Source organism: Polypterus senegalus, chromosome 14 (genome assembly GCF_016835505.1).
Source record: "Polypterus senegalus isolate Bchr_013 chromosome 14, ASM1683550v1, whole genome shotgun sequence".
Lineage (NCBI taxonomy): Eukaryota > Metazoa > Chordata > Cladistia > Polypteriformes > Polypteridae > Polypterus > Polypterus senegalus.
In genome coordinates, this window is record NC_053167.1 from 13,099,853 (window position 1) to 13,121,920 (window position 22,068).

A 22,068-nucleotide genomic window follows, 5' to 3' on the forward strand; every position below is an offset into this window, starting at 1 on the left:
GCAGCTTTTTGTGCTGTACATCCTTCTACCTAAGACTAATGCCAAAAAGTGAGGATATGGAACATCAAAAGTATTTAAAATAAGAGAAATTGCACCTGAAATCAACATTGTAAAATACGGGAGGCACGTGTAAAATAATAAACTATTTATTTTCTTCACCTGTGGGCACACGTCTTCCCCGTGTCCCACAGGCAATACACAGTCCCAAATACCAGCACACAATGAAACATTAAAGCACTTCTCCTTCCTCTCTGGCACCACCACTCCTCCCAGGCAACCTTGTCCTCCTTCCACCCAACTCTGGCCCCTGTGTGGTGGTCGCTGGCTCCTCTTATAATTCTCCCGGGAGTGCTCCAGGTGTTTGATCACCGAGTTCCCCACAGGGCTGTACCAAACTCCAATTCCCATGGAGTCCTGTGGAAAACCGAGGCACCACTCCAACCTAGGAGGGCGGCCATCTAGTGTCCAGGGGAAAGTATTGCAGAGTCCAGGGCTGCTCCCCCTGAATATAGTGTGCAGGGGCATCCTGGCTGGGCATGGACCCCAGCCGCCTGCCATAACATGTAAAATATGACTGCATTATATTATAAAAAAAAGTATTGCATGAAATGATCATTCAAAAAAGTAGTGGATGAAACTTCAAAAACTGGCTCCACCAAATTGTCCAAATCTTAAAGTGAAGATATAATTCATAAAGACAATGATATCTTGGAAACATAAATGACCTTGGATCCCTTGGATTTACCAGTGAATGAATGGCCTCATCAAACAATTTGTGCTCTCTTACACAAGTGCTGTTATCCCAGTAGCTCATTTATTTAGGAGCAAAGTAGTCAATGTCAATTTATTTACATAGCACATTTAAAACAACATAGGAATGCTGTGGCCAAAGTGCTTTACAATAAAAGAAGAAAAAAAGCATACAAGTAATATAAATAACATAAATAGGAATAAAATAAAAGAACATAAATAAAATAAATAAAAGTAAGATTACATAATCACAATGAGGAAGCCATCAGTATTACTGAAGGTCATGGAAAACAAGTGAATAGAAATGAGTCTTTAATCTTGTTTTGAACAGTTCAATTGTAGACGACTCCTTTATGTGATGATGTAAAGAGTTCCACAGGCGAGGAGCAGCAGCTGCAAAAGTCCTGTCTGTCTCCCTTAGTTTTATACTTGGCATGAGGGACAACAAGACAAAACTGACCAGAAGATCTAAGCACTCTAGATGGCTTGTGTAAAACACACAATTCAGATAAATAGTCAGGAGCAAGCCCATGTAAAGATTTAAAAACTAGCAATAAGATTTTAAAATGAATTTGAAAACTGACAGGCAGCCAGTGTAAAGAAGCTAATATTGGAGAAACACAATCAGACTTTCTTGCCCCAACCAGAAAGCGAGCAGCAGCATTCTGGACCAACTGTAACCTGCGTATCAGGGATTTGCTACTCCCAGAATACAGCGAGTTGCAGTAATCAAGGCGAGAAAAGATAAAAGCATGAGTAGCTTTCTCAAGATCCCTAGAAGATAAAAAAGACTTGGTCTTACCTAAAAGGTGAAGTTGGAAAAAGCAACTCTTAACTACAGGATTAATCTGTTTCTCAAAAGAGAGGTTACTGTCAAAGATAACACCAAGTTTGCGGACTTGAGGTTTGCAAAAACAGAGAAAGAGCCGAGAAGTCCAAGACCAATATGGGCTTTAGCTGATGGACCCACTATAAGCACCTCCGTTTTATGTTGATTCAGATCAAGAAAATTATTAGCCATCCAGGATCATAGTTCAGAAAGACAGTTGTGCAGTTGATTTATTGCAGAGTTGCAGACGGGAATATAAACCTGAATATCATCAGCATAGCAGTGAAAAGAAATGTTAAATTTCCTAAAAATAGCTCCAATAGGGTGAAGGTATATAGAGAATAAAATAGGACCCAAAATGGATCCCTGAGGAACACCACATTTAAGAGGAGCAGTAGACGAAAAAGAGGAATTTAAAGTCACTGAAAAGTGTCTACCAGTTAAATATGACCTGAACCAGTTAAGAGCAGCCCCTTTAAGCCCAGCAAGATGTTGAAGCCGCAACAGCAATATCTGACGGTCAATAGTGTCAAAGACAGCGGACAGGTCAAGGAAGACAAGGACTGCCGCGTCACCTGAGTCAGTAATAACAGAGATGTCATTGAATACTTTCAGGAGGGCCGTCTCAACACCATGATAACGTCTAAAACCTGATTGGTAGATCTCAAATAAATTAAGGAGTTAAGGTGATCAACCAATTGATTATAAATAATAAAGTGGTGATGAAAGCAACACATTGTCATTTTGTAATATTTCTTTCCTGCAATCATTTTTGATGTTTATTTTTTGCACCAATTTTTTTGAAAATTTTATTACTCAATTTTATTTCTGAGTATCATGCTGGCACAGTGGTGGCAATGGTACCTTGCAACAAGGACATGGGGGTTTGGGTGCTGCCTTGTATAGAGTTTGGTTGTTCTCCCCGTGCCCACATGGGTTTCGTACCCCAGTCCAACAACAAGGCAGGTTGCATGAATTGATGTTGCTAAATTGGCCCTACTGTGTGAGTGTTCACCCCATGATGGACTTCCCTGCAGCCCTGCTCTGGATATGCAGGTAAATGGATAGATTTAATTGTTTGGATTTCTTGTTCCTTTTTACTTTATTCACTATTTTTATTTATATGTAGTAACATTTTTTATTCTTCTGCATACTTTTTTGTTTTATTTCACACACTCTTTTTTTTAAATTTTAGGAACTTATTATATTTTTATTTAATGCATTGCTTTTTTATTTTTTACAGTCTTTGTTTTAATTCTATACATGATTTAACTTTTTTTTGCATTTTGCCATTCAGGCCCGCTGTACATTTTTCCCCCCATAATTACAATTTGCAGCACACATCTTACAGTTGAAAACAGAGATGCCAATCCATGTAAGAGAGCTGTTGTTTTACTGCCTCCTCAGGCTTTTTAGTTCAGTGATCATTTTGGAATTTTAGAAGTACGTGGATATTGAAAATGACTTCTGCATTAATTCATGGCCAAGATGTGGTTCTCTGAACCATATCTCTTTATATCGTTGTTGACAATTGCCTAACATTTCTTGTGTAGCATCTCTACAATTTATAAACAAATAACAGGTTGAGTACGAGAGGCTGTGCAACAGAAGCCTTTCTTGATTCCATTTATCAATAATGTGTTTTCCCTCTCTAAAATAATGGCTTCTCTTGTAGATTGATTTTAAACAGCAAGTGGTTTGCAGCATTGAGAAGGGAATTGTAAAGAGACAGTTACCCTTCTCTCAGATCAAATCTGCAGAGGATGGGCACGGAACAAAGTTTACCATTTGTTTCCAAGGCCGTCAAGATTACGAGCTGGAAGCTTCTTCGTTGGAAGACAAAACAAAGGTAAGCCTGACTTAAAAAATAAATTTGTTGACCTTTCCCATTCTTCATTTTCTTGTCCTTACCTAGGATGGTAGAGTATTGTACAGGCAACAGCGTTCGCCTAGTGTATTTTCAGGTGCCCTTGAAAAACTAAGACATCAGTGATGGGAGTCCCCTACTAATTAAATGTGCCAGGTACCCTTCTTGTGGGAGGCATTCAGTGATTCCTTAACTGACTATTCTCTGAAGAAGATGGTTTGAGATCCTCCTAGATTATCAGTCTATTTGCTCTTACAGAATTCTCTCTTCTGTCACTTGTACCCGCTTTTTTAGCCATTACCCAGAGTTTATTAATAATAATACACCTTGTTTAAATAGCATGTTTCCCATGTCCAAAGCACTACTGAGATATTCAAAAGAGTACAATAGAAGTAAAAGCCCAGGGGCCTCATGTATAACGGCGTGCGTAGAACTCACACTATAACATGGCGTAAGCACAAATGCCGAAATGTGCTTACGCACAGAAAAATCCAGATGCAGGAATCTGTGCGTACTCCAACTTCCACGTCCTTCCGTACATAAATCCCGATCAGCGTGAAAACTAACGCTCATGCACGCGCATTATGTAACGCCCCAAATCCTCCCAGAATTACGCCTATTTGAATATGCAAATCAATATAAATCGCCCTTAAGCGCAGCCTTCTGTGAAAAGACAATGGGAAAAGCACGAGGAAAATATAAGAATTTCAGCGAATACCAAGTGGAGGCAAAGGAAAAACATACTATTTGTTCAAATAAACCGTGGTATAATCAACAAAAGGAAGTTGATCGAGTGACATAGCGTGTTGGAGAAACTTGAAAGCTCACATTCACAAAATCGCACAGTGCCGGAAATAAAAAAGAAGTCACATATCAAAGTCGTCGTGAAAAGAAGAGTTGTAAGCCCACTGTCTGAGTGTCATATGAAAGTTTATTAGGGTACAGAGAAAAAAGGCACACGGTGGGGAAAAAGCACGAAATGTCAACTTTAATCTCGAATTTTCCACTTTAATCACGTAGTTTATTTTGTCATTTAGTAGAACATTATAAACTTCATCTTAAAATCGTTTAATTAACCAGTTTCTCAAAATTACATCGTAATTAAAGTAGCACGTTAAATGCTTTGTTTTGTATTTGATCTTCTATCGTATGTGATCTATGTGTGTGAATCACTACTTGCTTCTTAAACTGGCTCTCTTCCTCCAACTGGACACAGAGTCCATTACATTTGTGATATTACAGCTCTCTGAATAACTAAAATACTGAGATGTATACGTGATGTCATTTTCATGATGATAGGAGCTAAAGCACATTATTAAACATGTGTTTCATGAGCCTCGTGCTCATGACAAGCATTTATCTTTTGTCGAAATTTGTCGCATGCTTTTAGCTGTGTTGTTATTTTCTCTTTCTGTTTTATATTCAATATATATTGGCGTGCGCCCAAGAGTCCTTGCTTTTCTTTCCCAAGTAACCGATCGCCATACAATCAGCTCTGTAATAGACGTTAAGCCATCTGTAAGCTTAGCCGATTCTTCAAAACGCTTAAAGAACATTGAAATATCTTCGTAGTACATGTTTAATTATTCTATCCTTCACGACACTCCCAGTGAAGAATATAGATTATTTAAATGAAGTTAAAGTTTTATGTGTATAATTTAACAAACATATTTTGCTGCATTTCACCTTAAAATGATATCGTCATCATATGTAAATACGCGCTTTATAAAGTGGCCCAGGTTGTGAGATATTATAACTGTAGTGCAAGTTTACAGTAGGGTGATTGTACTTATAAGTACAAACCGTTCTACAAGGAGCAATTGATTGAGTGCATTTAAAGTTCTTGGGATTAAACTGTTTCTGAACCGCGAGGTCCGTACAGGAAAGGCTTTAAAACGTTTTGCAGTGGCTGAGACAGTGTCCTTAAAGCTGTATACCGATAATTCTCTTTCCGATCAGCTGCTGCTGTGATTCACACTCAGATACAGTGATATAAATACTCCGAGTCGTGCAGTGAGAGTAATATGGAAAAAGATGATCCCCTGTGGCAACTCCTAACGGGAGGAGCTGAAAGAAGAAGAAGAAGAAGAAGAAGAAGAAGTGAGAGTAACAACGCTAAAGCAGTTATGGTATTTGGAATACTATGGCTGTTCCCTGGACCATTATATTGTTACGAGTTAATTACAATCAGATGCATTACACTAATAAACAATATGCGGTTAGTTTCTGTGTATTTATAAAGCGCCATGAAAATAATGAGTAATCACACAAGAACAGTAGCACTGCTTTGACGCTGGGTGCCGCCAGTTTGCAAAACCGAGCGGAGAACTTGCGTCGACAAGGCATGAGGTACCGTGGAAAAGTGCGTGGCTTTACGCCAAGTGTAGGTTTTATACATCGCGATCTGAACGTGGAAAAGTTCTTACGCAACATTTCTGTGCGTACGCACCGTTTATACATGAGGCCCCAGAAGATCAAATAAACAACAGCGAATACAAATGAATTTCAAACATTAGACACCACTTAAAAGGTAAATACAGGAAATACAGCTTGTGACTAAGGTGAGGGCAGAGCTATAGATTAATGTAGCGGGTTGGATAATGGATGGATATTATAAAGCTTTGTGTGAGGCCTTTGCTTCCAATTACTTCCTATAACTTCTGTTAAAGATTCAAGATCACCCTGCCCTCACAAATGAGATAGACTCTGAAATAATAATAATAATAATTATAATAATAATTCTTTGCATTTATATAGCGCTTTTCTCACTACTCAATTGCAGGTTAAGGGCCTTGCTCAAGGGCCCAACAGAGCAGAGTCCCTATTAGCATTTACGGGATTCGAACCGGCAACCTTCTGATTGCCAGTGCAGACAAATTCTGCTCTTTAGATTGGTACAGTGATGAGGATTAAACAAATGATGTATGGCTTGGCACTAGACAATATTTTTTGAATAGTTAGCATTTTACAACATCTCAGCAATGGCATAGAGGACACTTTTATTTATGTGTTATTGCTTTGTTTTATTCTGTCTAATCCACTTTTTATCTTTTAAATTCTTGATTAAGAATAATGAACATTTACTTAAAATTGACACACTGTGTGTGGTGGTCTTTATTTTATTTAAGATGCAAGCTGATTATTGACTTAGTTGATAGGAAAATGATAGGAATAAAAAAAAGCAAAGGATAAATAATCAAATCATTCTGTATCTTTAAGATTCACATGTGATACTGTGGTGATTTTTTTTTCTGGAGTTTAATCATTGTACATCTGAGATTATTAATAATTGTTCTTGTTTTGATGTTCTGAAATGTGAAAGTACTGAGATGAACTCAGTCCACCCTTTTATAAACCTGGATGTCTGCATTCCAGAATGTTAAAGTGTTTGTCCTCGGGCCACATTTAAAATAATTGCAGAGGTAAAAGAAGCTGAAAGCTGCTCTATATTTGGCACAAAAATCCATCCATCCATCCATTATCCAACCTGCTATATCCTAACTACAGGGGCACGGGGGTCTGCTGGAGCCAATCCCAGCCAACACAGGGCACAAGGCAGGAAACAAACCTGGGCAGGGTGTGGCACAAAAATATAAAAATAAAATACAAAAATTATTTAAAATATATAACAGACCCAGCATATGGAGGAAATATTTTCCTTTTCATTCCTTTAATGATATTACAGTATAAGAAAATAAAGAATACACGCTTTCTGATATCAACATACAGTCATGGCTGAAATTATCAGCACCCCTGGAAGTTTCCCAGAAAATGCACCATTTCTCCTAGAAAATTGTTGCAATTACAGATGTTTTGGTATACACATGTTTATTTCCTTTATGTGCATTGGAACAACACCAAAACAGAGAAAAAAAGCCAAATCTGACATCATGTCACACAGAACTCCAAAAATGAGCCGGACAAAATTATTGGCACCTTTTCAAAATTATGGGTAAATCGTTTTATTTCAAGCATATGATGCTCGTTTGAACTCACCTGTGGCAAGAAACAGCTGCTGGCAATATAGCAATCACACCTGAAGCCACCTAAAATGGAGAAAAGTTGACTCAACCTTTCTGTTGCATGTCTGAGTGTGCCATACTAAGCATGGAGAACAGAAAGAAGAGCAGAGAATTGTCTGAGGACTTGAGAACACAAATTGTGGAAAAATATCAACAATCTCCAGAGATCTTCATGTTCCTTTGTGCGCAACATAATGAAGAAGTTCACAACACATGGCACTGTAGCTAATCTCCGTAGATGGAAGAGAAAAATTGATAAAAGACTGCAATGAAGGACAGTCCGAATGGTGGATAAGCAGCCCCAATCAACTTCAAAACATATTCAAGCTGTTCTGCAGACTCAGGGTGCAACAGTGTCAGCTCGAACTATCTGTCGACATCTGAACGAAATTAAACGCTATGGCAGGAGAGCTGGGAGGACCCCACTGCTGACACAGAAACAGACTGGAGTTTGCCAAAATGTACTTGAGGAAGCCAAAATCCTTCTGGGCAAACGTCTTGTGGACAGATGAGACCAAGTTAGAGGTTTTTGGTGAAGCTCATCATTCTACTTTTTACAGAAAATGGAATGAAGAACAACGCAGTACCTACAGTCAAACATGGTGGAGGTTCTAAGATGTTTTGGGGATGTTTTGCTGCCTCTGGCACTGGATGCCTTGACTGTGTGCAAGGCATCATGAAATCTGAAGACAACCAAAAGATATTAGGGTGCAATGTAGGGCCCAATCTCAGAAAGCTGGGTCTGCGTCAGAGGTCATGGGTGTTCCAGCAGGTCAATGACCCTAAACATACCTCTAAAAGCACCCAGAAATGGTTGAAGACAAAGCGCTGGAGAGTTCTGAAGTGGCCAGCAGTGAGTCGAGATCTAAATCCGATTGAACACTTATGGAGAGATCTCAAAAATGCTGTTGGGAGAATGCACCCTTCAAATCTGAGAGACCTTGAGCAGTTTCCAAAAGAAGAGTGGTCGGAAATTCCAGTTGAGAGGTATAACAAGCTTGTTGATGGTTATAGGAAGCGCTTGGTTTCAGTTATTTTTTCCAAAGGGCGTGCAACCAAATATTAAGTTGAAGGTGCCAATAATTTTGTCCAGCCCAGTATTTGAGTTTTGTGTGAAATGATGTCAGATTTGGCTTTTTTTCTCTGTTTTTTGCGTTGTTCCAATGCACATAAAGGAAATAAACATAATTGCAACAATTTTCTGGGAAAATTCCAGAGGTGCCAATAATTTTGGCCATGATTATGAGTGAAGTGCGATAATATGATAATATGATAATTACCAAATACTGTACAACTCATTGACAGCAAGAGTTGGATGCAAGTAAAGCTTTTTAAACCCACTTCTGCTTGTGTTAGGAGACATTCATCCTGCCTACTAGACCACTTGAGTACCGTCTTCGTATCCCACGTTGTGATGCATCTAAATGTCAATCGGGAGCTGCAAAAATTCAGAAAAATGTCATGTGATCAAATATCTATCCATCCATTCTCCAACCCGCTATATCCTAACACAGGGTCACGGGGATCTGCTGGAGCCAATCCCAGGGCACAAGACAGGAACAAATCCCGGGCAGGACACACCCACACACCAAGCACACACTAGGGACAATTTAGGATCACCAATGCACCTAACCTGCATGTCTTTGGACTGTGGGAGGAAACTGTAGCACCCAGAGGAAACCCACACAGACACCGGGAGAACATGCAAACCCAGGTCTCCTTAATGCGAGGCAGCAGCGCTACCACTGCGCCACTGTGCCACCCATGATCAAATATCCTGACATTAAATCCATACATTTTTCGTTTATTATTTTAAACACAAAATTGACGGGTGAATTAATCGTAAATGTCATTTTAGTTTGTACTTTTACAGCGGTGCCCTCTTAACCCTTTATGCACTAAGATGTTTTTGCCATTATTGCGCCTAAATGACATAACCAAATCTAAATGGTTATTACTCTTTTATTATAATAAAGTAGCTGCAAATGGCTGAACAGTAGTACATACAACACTTCACGTTTTTAAAGGAAAATGTTTTATTGATAAAAAAAATATTTGTTTACAAAAATGTCAACTAATAAAGCACAAAAAAATACTTTGATGCTTTTGGGATTTGTCTCCAAAAAACTTGATTTTACACTATATAACCAAGACATTTTAAAATGCACAACCCTGGAATCAAGTTTCTTTATTGCCGGGTTTAGATGTTATATCCCATAGCACTGCAAAGTTATACTGTGTGGCACAAGGTGTCCTCCTTCAGGAAACATTTAGTCTCTTTGACCTAAGGATACTGTAAGTGATTTAGTGTATCAGGTAAGTAATTGCCATGCAAATACACCTTCTGGGTTTTTCTTATGAGGAACAGTGAAATAAACAGTACAGTGTTGAAAATCTTATATAAAAACATCTACACATGGAAGTGTGTGTGTCTGTCTGTCCGGCCCAGAAGTGCAAGGCTACAGCATGAAGCTGAAAGAAAGAGACAAAAAGAAGGTCGCCAAAGTGAAACCACCTACGAAGGACAAACTCGCATAGCCACTAATACAGAAGTGAGGCAAGCATATCGGCAAAACGAAACCTTTGAGGAGAGAGACACTTGCTTAGCCGCTGATAGAAAAGGGGGGGTGAGCACATTCGCAAAACGAAACCGCCAACTCTGCATTTCCATTTTTTTTCAACGATCTCAATAGCTTCTAGGAGCCCAGCTTTTTACAGCACGGGCTTACACATCTGGTAATATATATTATATATTTTGATAATGCAGTTTTTTTAAATTTTTCACTACATTGAATTTAATTTATTTACAGGTAATTTTAGGTTACTGTAAATATTATGGTTAAATAAGAAAGCACATGAATATCATGTTCATTTTTTATTCAGTCATTTTCATTTTTTTGTTTAAAATAAAAACCTTTGTGAATTCTTTTGATTCTTTGTGCATTCATTTTTGTTTTGTTTTAATTGAAAACTCATTTTTTTTATTGTAGACTACTTCAGCCTTTTGTTTATTATATACTGAGATAAATACGACTATCTTCCAAAAAATATTTTTTTTTCTCATGTAAACTATTTTTGTCTATATTGCCAAGCCCAGTGTAAGATTTACAGATGATCTTTCTGGGCAAACAGTGCCTGTTCCTCCCTGCTACCGGATCCCCCAGATCATTATTTCGAAGCAGGTGGCAGCATTGTATCCTGGCACAGAGCATTCCAAAGCCAGAGACAGCAGGCAGGCTAAGATTTCTAGCTATATTGCTCTGGACTCGCACCTTGAGTGCAAAGGCTGCCAACTATGCCAAGTGCATTTCCTAGACTCACACCAGAAAACATCTCAGTTTGCAGATTTGTGTTCTTGTTAATGGAGGTAGCCAGCCCTCAACCCCACAATGTCTGGATTACAACAGCTCTCAGAAACGTTTCTTATCAGAGAAGAAAAGAGACTCCCAGCTTTGGCCGAGCAGCACTTTTTCCAAAAACTGAGCAGAGCACTTCCTGGTGACATCAGCTTAGCTGTATACTCCCACTGTCCAGCACCATCCCCACCATAGTGCAAAGGCTGCCGACTACGCCAAGTTTAATGCTGTGTACTCACACAACAAGCCATCTCAGTTCACAAATTTGTGCTGTAGTAATTGTTGGTAGCCAGCTGGTATCCCCACAACTTCTGGATTTCAACAGCTCTCAGAAGCATTTTCTTGTCAGCCTGAGCTAAAAGAGACTCTCAGTCTTGGCCAGGTAGATTCTGTTTCTGAACACTGTGAGCTGAGCACTTTCTGGTGACATTTTCTGAGCTATCTACTCAGCCCGCACTGTGCAGCGCAGCACCGCACCACATTCCACCCCCACCACACTGCAAAGGCTGTAGACTATGCCAGGTATATTGCCATGGATTCACACAATGAACCATTTCAGTTCAAAGATTTGCACTGAGGTAACTGGCAATAAAACGCCAGGCACGAACCTGCAATGTCTGGAAGACAGCAACTCTAAGAAGCTGTATCTTATCAGCCTGAGCCCAATGGAGGTGCCCAGCCTTAGCCATGCAGGTACTGCTTCTGAACACTGCAATTGAGAGTGTCCTGGTGACGTCAGCTGATGTCTTGCACAGTACTTCATCACTCTAGCTAAAAACCTGTAAATGAAAAATAACTTTTATAGCTGTTCCCTATAAAGTATGAGACTAACATGCTCTGCCTGTTTTATTCCTGTGTAAAATGAAAAAAAAAGTGTTGCCTTGAAGTTTGACTAATGTGTTGTAATGTATTTACATTTATTCAAATGCTGCATGTTACAGCAATTGCCAAAAGGTCTTCAAAAATCTAAATTTGTGTTTACTTATTTATACTGTACTTAGCAATATTCAGTTCTGATAATGTTATTTGGTAATGTATAGTACGGCACAATAATAAGCCATTTTGATTTCTTCTTGGTTTAAAATACTGTAGCATTCATACCTAAAACTAAACATCAGGAATGAATATAATAATAATAATTATACATATCGAATGACATGGACTCTATAAATTTGTTCATGTTGCTCAGCCCTAATCTCTTTTTGATGTTTGCTTTTCTGGAAACATCACAACAGCATCTGCCAGAGAATGCCAGATGCTTTTTTTCTTTCTCATTATCAAGTTTTGGGTAGAAAATTCTGCTTTGAGTTTTCGAAGACATTATGCATTTTAGATACCTCAGAATTTTATTTGAACATTTCCAACATGATGCCTGGCTCACTGTGTGTTTATGTGTGACTGTCTTGAATAATTCATCAACAGATCAACCAACCATGATGAAATGTGACAATAGTCCTCCAGTCACGTTCTTGCTGTTATGGTCTCTCAGAGCTCCACTTTTGCTTTATTTTTGGAGTGCTGTTTCCATTTCTGCCAAACATTTCATTCTTTGAATTTTGCTCCATTGGATTATTGATAGGCTTTCTAATAGTCCATTTTCCCATAATAAATCTAGTTGATAATGCTACTAACACAATTAATTATATAACAATGGATTTACAGTGCACTAAATTTGCAAACCTTTCTGAAAACATGTTTTCACTTGGTCATTACAGGTTATTGAGGGAGGATTGATGGGCAAATTTATCCATTTAAAATTAAATCTACAACACAACACAGAAAGTACATAAAGTGAATACTTTCTTAATCCACTGTAAATCCATAAATCTCTGACCCAGGGAGTTGCACAATGTTCTCCATGTTCTGTGATTATTCTTGTGGGCAGCACTTCTAAGCTCCATGGTGCAGACTCTGATATCAGTGCTCATTTGACAGAAGAAATAAACATTTCATAAATAATGTGACCTGAGGAGAGGAAGCAGTCAGGAACAGGGGAAAATATTGAGGTATCGCCCCGCTCACCATGTTTTACGTATACAAAACTAAACATGCAAAAACAGGTGATTAAGTGCACAACTAAAAAGGTCGGTCTTGCCAGCTTTCACACTCTCTGCTCTATCTCTCTATTATGCATCTCTGGCTTTTAACGAACAGATGGGGGGAATATCCTCAATGGGTATCTTTTCTGGGGCATAAACAAAGGACAGGATACAATTAGTGACAGCAGCCCACCTCATGCCAGAATGGTATTGCTTTGCCTCAGTCGAGTTTGTCTGGGAATACTTATGTTTGACAGCATCTATTAAGTGCAGGAGTAGAGATGTTGTAATGCCATGTGGACATGACTGGTCTTCTTCAACAAATTAGCAATTTCATTAAATTTTTCAATTTAAAAAAGTTACCCACTGCGCCACCATACTTCCCAAAATATAATCAGCAGTTTGCAAAAAATAATGTTAGTAGTGCCTTTATTTTATTTTTTTTTAAGTTTGACTTTCAGAGTGGCGCACATCACTCTCAAAAGAAACACTTGAAGTGCCCTCCTTTCACAGCAAGACTTTGAAAGCAAAACTGAATTACTGTATGCTTTATGACACCTTGTTATCTAGTGTTGCATTGACCAGTATTCTTGAGTGCTGTGCAGAGCAACCTGTTGTGGTGATCTGTGGTTAATTATGAAGTAGCTAGCTATGTTAACTCTTAAAGATGGATAATAGAATACATTTAAAAATTATCTGACATTTGATATCTCTTGCCTTACATGTGTACCCTCTGAGTTCACCCTACACCTTTCTTTAGTATCCTCGTGTATCTCAACATGTCTTGTTACTTCTCAGATTCTGTCATTTTCATGTGCCTTGCTTGCTTCCTGTCTGCTTTTTGACTGCCACCAATAGTGGACAGGCCCTCATTATCTACCTGTGAAAACATTATTCATATTTTGTGAATGCTTCCCGTGTTTGAAGGCTAAATGATCCTCCTATGTCTTTCCTTGTCTGGCACTTCCTATATGGGTCACATTTGACTGAGTAACCACAGAGAAACAGACCAATTAGATTGCTGTTAGGGACTGGACACACATGCACACATACACAGACATTAGCATTTTATGACATAGACAGATAACTGGTTGAATTGCTTTAATGTAAATATTCTAACTGCATATTTGATTCATTGTTTTAGAAATGCACATCTAATGCCATTTGGAAGACATTATCTGCAGTGTGATGATATACTAAGTAATGCGTAGTGTGTTTATTAAGAAAAGTGACTAGGAAGTACTCTGCTAGACAGACAATGATAATGCGGAGTGTGAAGCAGGAGAGAACATCACGTCATAGCCAGTTGTTTTAGTCATTAAGCTTCACTGACAAATTTCAGGTTAATGCATGCTAGACATGCAGACATGCTCTCCCCTGTGAGCAGAAATTAAATTATAGAAACGTTTGTTCATGTTCATGTAAGAGCACCTATTTGAAGGACTAGATATTGATCTTTAAATATTTGGACATATGGTCATGTGAATAGTTACTTTGTCCTCATCATGTCTTAAGTTTAGATAAATTGAACCTTGGTTGGGCAACAATTATTTATTCTACAAAATAGTTATGACTCTTTGTTCCCTAGATCAGCATCCTAGGAAAAGATGTGGAAAGAAAGTGATACAAAGCAGCATGTCTCTGTAGGGTTTTGATATTTTTTTATTTTTTTTTTAAATTAGCTTCAATGTATGAGTATATCTGATCAAAGGCCAAACTAGAAATCAAAGAAAAAGTGTGTAATATAACTTAGACTTGATTTGAAGAGGACATTGTATTGTATAATCTTTGGACACATCCAAGATCAGATGTGTTTGAAATTTCAAATGATCCACCTAGCTTTGGATTTTTAATTTGCAAAGTAAATTGTATCATATGAGCCTATGTTTTCATCTCAGTTAGAAGCAGACATATCCTGACATTTTTCTTCTTTGTGATTGTAGCAGATTCTTAAAGACCTGGTATGCATGCTACAGAAAATCTGAATATTTATATTTTTACATGAGCCTGGCATCCAGCAGATGTGTTTTTGCTTCCTTTCCATCTGTCGGTTCAGCTAGCATCAATTCTTTTCATCGCTGATTGAGACATATGGTTAAAATGAAAAGCAACATGCTTTCGCAGAGTATTGAAGGGAAAGCTAATTAGGCATTCAAAGATCCCTTTAATTCTATTAATCCATTTTCTTTACCTGTGACAATTTACAAGGTTGCAGGGGGCCAAAACTTGTTTCAGACAAATTAGCTATATAATGTACAGTAAATCGATTATGGATGGAACACTTCCATCACTGGCTGCACAACTGCATTCACTCTCACAAGGCCAGGTTAGAGAAGGCAATGTGCCTAATCTGAATGTCTTTATATTGGTTTAAGAAAACAGGAGTGCCCTGAGATCAGTCCATGCAGACCTAGGGAAAACTTTAATTAATTTCTTATTGCCTTGAGCCTTTTCAATCTGGATTCAGAGCCATACATAGCACTGAAACTGCTTTACTTAAGGTAACCAATGACTTACTTATAATCACAGATTCTGAGATGGCCACTATTCTTGTTCTGCTTGACTTAAGTGCAGCATTTGATGCAGATAACCATGACATTTTACTGTCCTGACTTCAGCTATTGGTATCTCTGGTGCTGCTCTTTCTTGGTTCACATCATACCTCAGTGATCACCAGTATTACGTCTTTATTAGGGAATCCAAATCTGCCACTACTTCACTCACATAAGGTATCCCTCAAGGGTCAGTTCTAGGTCCAGTTCTCTTTAACATCTATATGCTCCCATTAGGTAAAATTATTCGTTGATATGGTTTAAGCTTCCACTGCCATGCCGATGACACACAACTTTATGTAAGTGTTGATGCAACTGCAATATCCTCATCTGTTGCACTAACTGACTGCATTCAGGAAATCAATCATTGGATGACAGATTATTTTTTACAACTTAATCCTAATAAAACAGAAACCTTATTAGCTGGTACTAAATCTGTCATCTCTACCCTTCGTGGGCTACAAATTGACATTGATGGGATCCTGGGTGAGCCCTCAGCATCAGTCCATAATTTAGGTGTCATCTTTGATCAACTTCTTACTTTTCAATCACACATTTGATCAATAGTACAGACAGCTTCTTTCATCTCTGTAACATTGCTCATCTGCATTCTTACCTCAGTGTGGAGGATACTGAAACACTCATTCATGCTTCCATCACTACCCTTCTGGACTATTGCAATGCATTGTTTTATGGCCTCCTGACTAAGTATATCAATAGATTACAATATGTTCAGAATTCTGCTGCTCGTGTACTTACTCACACTAAATAATCTGCTCACATCACTTCTGTCCTCTATGATTTGCATTGGTTACCAGTTTCTTCAAGAATCAAATATAAAATTATTCTTCTCACCTTTAAAGCCCTTCATGTTTTAGCCCCTCATTATCTGTCTGAGCTGCTGCTTCCTTACACTCCTGCCCGTGCATTAAGATCATCAGATGCTAACCTACTCGCTGTACCTAAATACAGGTTAGTAATTATGGGTGGCAGAGCTTTAAGTGTGAGAGCCCCTAAAATTTGGAACACTCTTCCTCTCAGACTTTGTAAGGAAAAATCTATTATTAATTTCATACTCATTTTAAAAACACATCTCTTCAATGAGTGTCATTCATTTTCTTGTATGTAGTTTCTATTGTCTTGTTAATGTGTTTATTGAATTGTAAAGTGTCCTTGAGTGTATGAAAGGTGCTACCTAAATAAAACTTATTATTATTATTATTATTATTATTATTATTTACTGACAGTGATGGGACTGGCCAGACTTCTAAAGCTTTGAGGCAGAGCAGCCTGTTCACACTATACCACTGATCCCTGTATTGTACTTTGCTGAAATTTTTGTGAATTGCCATTGTTCCAGCAATTGTTCAGTTGTGCCTGCTATGAAGATCTATTACATTGTTGCCTACTAATCTGTACATACTTGATCCACAGATGTTTTGGTGTATCTATAAAACCAAAGTGTGCTTAGCTTTAGAATTGTTGAATTGAGATATGATGCATCTCAGTTTCTTTATTTTATTTCTTATTTATTTAGATCATAGAACTCATAAATAAAATCATATTTGATAATATATACTCCATGCCTGAGCAAGAAAATGAGACCGTTTATGAGGTGCCAACCAGAACAGGAGTTTTATGTGATGGACTGCTTGATCTAGAAAAAGGTGGATTGGCATCTATCAAGTGGGTGAGGTATGGGATTCTTCAGTTTCTTTTATATTTATATAGTATAACTGCATGTTGAAGTAATGCATCACCTTGACATTGTTTACATTTTCATTTATTTACTTGGCAGATACTTTTATCCAAAGTAAATTACAAAAGAGATCAACATAACTGAGTAAACATCAATTGGGGAGACTATCTAAGAACATGTGGTACAGGACAAGTTTACAAAATTGACCACAAGTGAACAGCTCAAAAACAAAAACACAAGTTAGGCACACCTTCTTGGTTCCAAAAACATAAGAATTATGTGAATTACACAGAAAGTTACTGAATAGGATAGTCCTTAAATGTTTCTTAAGCATATATACTGGGTCAGATATTCAGATGAAGGTGGGCAGCTCATTCCATCAGCTAGAAGTTACATGTAGTGAGTCTGGATTGAGATTTGATGCCATGCAGAAATGCCATCACCAGATGCCCATCATCATCAGACTTTATTGGGTGAGAAGTGTCTCAATATACATAGATGCTGACCCATTGACTACACTGTAGGCAAGCATGAAATTAATGCATGCTTCCATAGGTAGCCAAAGTAGTAACCTGAAAGGAGGAGTGACATGTGTCCTTGCTTGATTACACACCTGACATGCCCATGCATTTTGAATCATCTATAGCAGCTTGAAAACACATGCAAGTACTCTTGCCAGCAGAGAGTTGCAATAGTCCAGACGTGACAAGACCAAAGCCTGGACCAGATGTTGTACTGCATTCTCCATCAGATATGGTTTGATCTTGCACATATTGTACGGAGTGAATCTGTAGAGTCAGTCAGAGGCAATATGGTCAGTGAAGTATTGGTTGTCAATTACCACATTAATGTTGCATATAGACTTCGTGGGCATTAAGAATATTGTGCCAAGCAGAACAGAAATGGGATGCTGAATAGATGAATGAGCTGGGATAACAAGAAAGTCTGTCATTGCCAGGTTGAGCTGGAGATGATGCGCTTTCGTCTAGGTTGCAATGTCAGTGAGTCATGCAGAAATTCCATCTGATACACTGTGAATGAAGTGAATGACGAATCCAGCTGCATATTCTCACCATAGCACTGAAAAGAGGAACCATGGGACTAGATGATGGGGCCTAGTGACCAGGGGCCTCATGCTTAACGCCGTGTGTAGAATTCACACTAAACCATGGCCTAGGACAAAAGCAGAAATGTGCGTACACGCAACAAAATCAAGATGCATAAATCTGTGTTTTCGCCAACTTCAGCGTTCTTCCGCTCCTTAAATCCCGGTCAGCGTGAAAAGTAACACACGTGCACTTGCCTGCTGACCCACCCAACCTCCTCCCAGAATTACACATCTTTGAATATGCAAATCAATATAAATAGCCCTTAAGCTCAGCGTTCTGTGAAAAGGCAATGCAAAGCATGGGGGGGAAATAGAAGAATTTCAGCGAATACCAAGTGGAGGCAAGGAAAAACGTACTATTTCTTGGTTTAAACAGTGGTATAAACAACAAAAGGAAGTTTATCGAGTAACATAGAGTGTCGGAGAAACTCGAAAGCTCAAGTTCACAAAGTCACTCAGTGCCTGAAATAAAAAAGAACTTGTCAGATATCAAAGTCGTCATAAAAATGCGAGTCGTAGCCCACCATCTGAATGTCATAAGAAAGCTTATTAGGGTACAGAGAAGAGAAAAAAAATAAGGTCATAGTGAGAAAAAAGCTTGAAATGTCAACTGTAATCTCAAAATTTCCACTTTAATCAAATAGTTTATTTTGTCATTAAAGTAGAACATCATAAACTTCATCTTAAAATCGTTTAATTTACGAGTTTCTCAAATACCATCGTAACTAAAGTAGCACATTAAATGCTTTGTTTTGTATGTGTTCTTCTATGTGCTCTATGTATGTGAATCACTATGTGCCTCTTAAACGGGCTTTATCTTCCTCCGACAGGACACAGAATCCATTACATTCGTGATATTACAGCTCTCTGAATAATTAAAATACCGAGATGTACAGTATATGTGATATCACTTTTATGATGATAGGAGTTAAAGCATGTTATCAAACATGGGAACACGGTGGTGCAGTGATAGTGACAAGCTGGAGCCTCGTCCAAAGATTTTTCCTTCCTCCTGCAAGATGCTTGCAGCACTGTGCACGACCTTCGATGAAATAATTTATTACAGCAGTACTGTCTCTTTCAAACGTACTAACCTCCAATTCCTGTTCTTCATTTTCTTTCTCCAAGTAACCAATTGCCACACAATCAGCTCTGTATTAGATGTTAAGCCATCTGTAAGCTTAAAACGCCAATTCTTCAAAACTTTTAAAGAACATTGAAATATCTTCATAGAACATGTTTATTCTATCTATCTATCCTTCCAGTGTCACGCCATCTCCAGCAAAAATACAGAGTGAGGCAGGAACAATCCCTGAACTAGCTATTGCTGCGCCACTGTGTCCTCACATGTTTAATTATTAACAATATAGATTATTTAAATGATGTTAACATTTTATCTGTATAATGTAATAAACATATTTTGCTGCATTTCGTCTTAAAAATGATATCGTCATCATGTGTAAATACGTTCATTAAAAAGTGGCTCAGGTTGTATCGCAACTGTATCGCAAGTTTACAGTGAGGTAATTGTACTTATAAGTACAAACAGTTCTACAAGGAGCACTTGATTGAGTGCATTTATAGTTCTTGGGATGAAACTGTTTCTGAACCGCAAGGGCCGTACAGGAAAGGCTCTGAAGCGTTTGCCATATGAGAGCAGTTCAGTAGACAGCATGGTGGAGGCAAAGTGTGCTTGATGCTGTACTGAAAATTCTCTTTCCAATCAGCTGCTGTACAGCTGTGATTCACACTCAGATACAGTGATATAAATACTCTGAGTGGTGCAGTGAGAGTAATATGGAAAAAGATGATTCGCTGTGGCAACCCCTAACAGGAGCAGCTGAAAGAAGAAGAAGAAGGTGCAGTGAGAGTAACAACGCTAAAGCAGCTATGGTATTTGGAATAGTTTGGCCATTTCATGGACCATTATATTGTTACAGGTTAATTACAATCAGATGCCTTAAACTAATAAACAATATGCGGATAATTTCAGTGTATATGATAACGCCATGTCAGGGATGTGGATCTAAAAAAGAAAGGGAAACCACACTTGAACAAAAGCCCTGCTTTTACACTGGGTGCCACTAGTTTGCAAAACCAAGCGGAGAACTTGCGTATGGCAGGCTTTCAGCTACCTTGAAAATGTGCATGGCTTTACGCCAAGTTTAGGGCAATTTGAGCGTGGAAATGGGAGTATGCAACATTTTTGTGCATATGCACCGCTTATACATGAGGCCACAGGTTTATAGACAGAAGATGATAGAAACCAGCACCGCTCCTTGAGACAACTCTGTGCTTGCCCGGTGCACACTTGACTTCTTTCCTCCCCAGTACACATGGTAGGATCTGCCCAAGAGGTAGGACAAATAGGTTGCAAAGTCATCAACAGTCATTAGGATGGAGTAGACTTATCTTATTGTTGGCAGCAGCAGAAAAGAAGGAGGATAGAAGAGATGAACACTTATCTAGGTCAGCCTGAGTCTTTGACTTTGTAGATTTCATTTTATCTGTCCCAAGCATAGACTAGGTAGAGCTTCAGAAAGCCACGAGGAGGAGTGTGTTTCACCTATAGGCCTAGAGGAGAGAGCCAAGGTAAGATGACAGTATTGAGAACAGAAATTTGGTGGCAGCATGCACCATGCTCTTTTGTGTGAGAGCCAAATCTTGCTTTGCTATTATTGGTTGTAACCCAGGTGCTAAACTGTCTGACTGATTGTGACTGATTAAAAATATCTAAAGACTTGTAACTGACATACTGAAGGACCTCACAGAAGACAATTTACAAGAATGCCTCCAAAGGTGGAGGGACACACACCAAATATGTAAGAAAGATACATTTGCTGCGTATAGTAATGCCAGACTCATGAATTTCAAAACAGACATCCAACTCCAATAAAGTTTATACAGTCTGCCTCTGGAAAAAAAGTTGTTTACAAATACATTTGCCTGCTTTAGCAATGAGGCTGTGAAATCCTGTATACTGGTTGTGCACACACATTTATTCACAGCTCCATCATCCGTGTTGTAAAACAGTTTATGCATACACATTCATGCAGACATCTACTATATACCTGATTCTTTATTTATGCACAGTGAAGTATATGCATGGCATATAAACTGTCATATAAACAGTCATCTTCACACACTCACCTTTATAAATATGGAAATTCTATCCTTACAAACTCCCTTACAAATATATTCATTATTTCATCCATTGACCAAATTGCATAAGGTCACCAAAGAAGAGACCTGGATTAAAGGTAACAGAGGAGCTGTGATACAAAACAGACAGTGACACTAGGTAATCATATGATAGCACTTTTCATTAGGCCGTCTGTTCTTTTGTATCATTCCTTATTTCTTGCACCATGCAACTAATTCTTTGTCATTTGTCTCTTGCGCCAGGTATCGTGCTGAGTTGCATGAAGGAGAACTTGTTTTGTGTCAGACTGACCATCTCTCCAAGGATAATGACTGTAATCAGAGATATATATCTACTGTGATCCACTTCTCGGATGGAAATGCTAGTGCTGAAAAGTTACATGGATGTGACACTTTTTCTGTGCACACAAAAAAGAATGAGTATCGGTGAGCTTTGGAATAGTTCTTATCTTTGAAAATGTTAACAATTTGCTGAAGTTCTGTCTAAAACAAAAAAGAGTGAGTTATTTCAGTTTTGAGCAAACTTTAAGCATAACAGCATGAAAGCTTGATAGTATTTCATGTAAGTGGCAATCAATAACATGCTGTGTGCCCCTGCATGAAGAAAAATGAAAAAGCAATGGTGGCATTATTGGAACAATTATTAGAAACAGTAAAGATTTTTTTTCAGGAGGTAGTTAATCC

The 22,068-nt window shown here is 38.4% G+C and overlaps 1 protein-coding gene across 4 annotated transcripts in view; it reads left to right on the forward strand.

Moving 5' to 3' along the window:
- Nucleotides 1-22,068, forward strand: part of LOC120515046 (formin-H) — a 220,375-nt gene that overhangs the window by 47,339 nt on the left and 150,968 nt on the right. For all 4 annotated transcript variants that reach the window (XM_039735748.1, XM_039735750.1, XM_039735751.1 and 1 more), the window contains 3 exons: nucleotides 3,255-3,428; nucleotides 16,953-17,110; nucleotides 21,628-21,810. In XM_039735748.1, coding sequence (XP_039591682.1) covers nucleotides 3,255-3,428; nucleotides 16,953-17,110; nucleotides 21,628-21,810 — 515 coding nt within the window. The remainder of the gene's footprint in view (nucleotides 1-3,254; nucleotides 3,429-16,952; nucleotides 17,111-21,627; nucleotides 21,811-22,068) is intronic.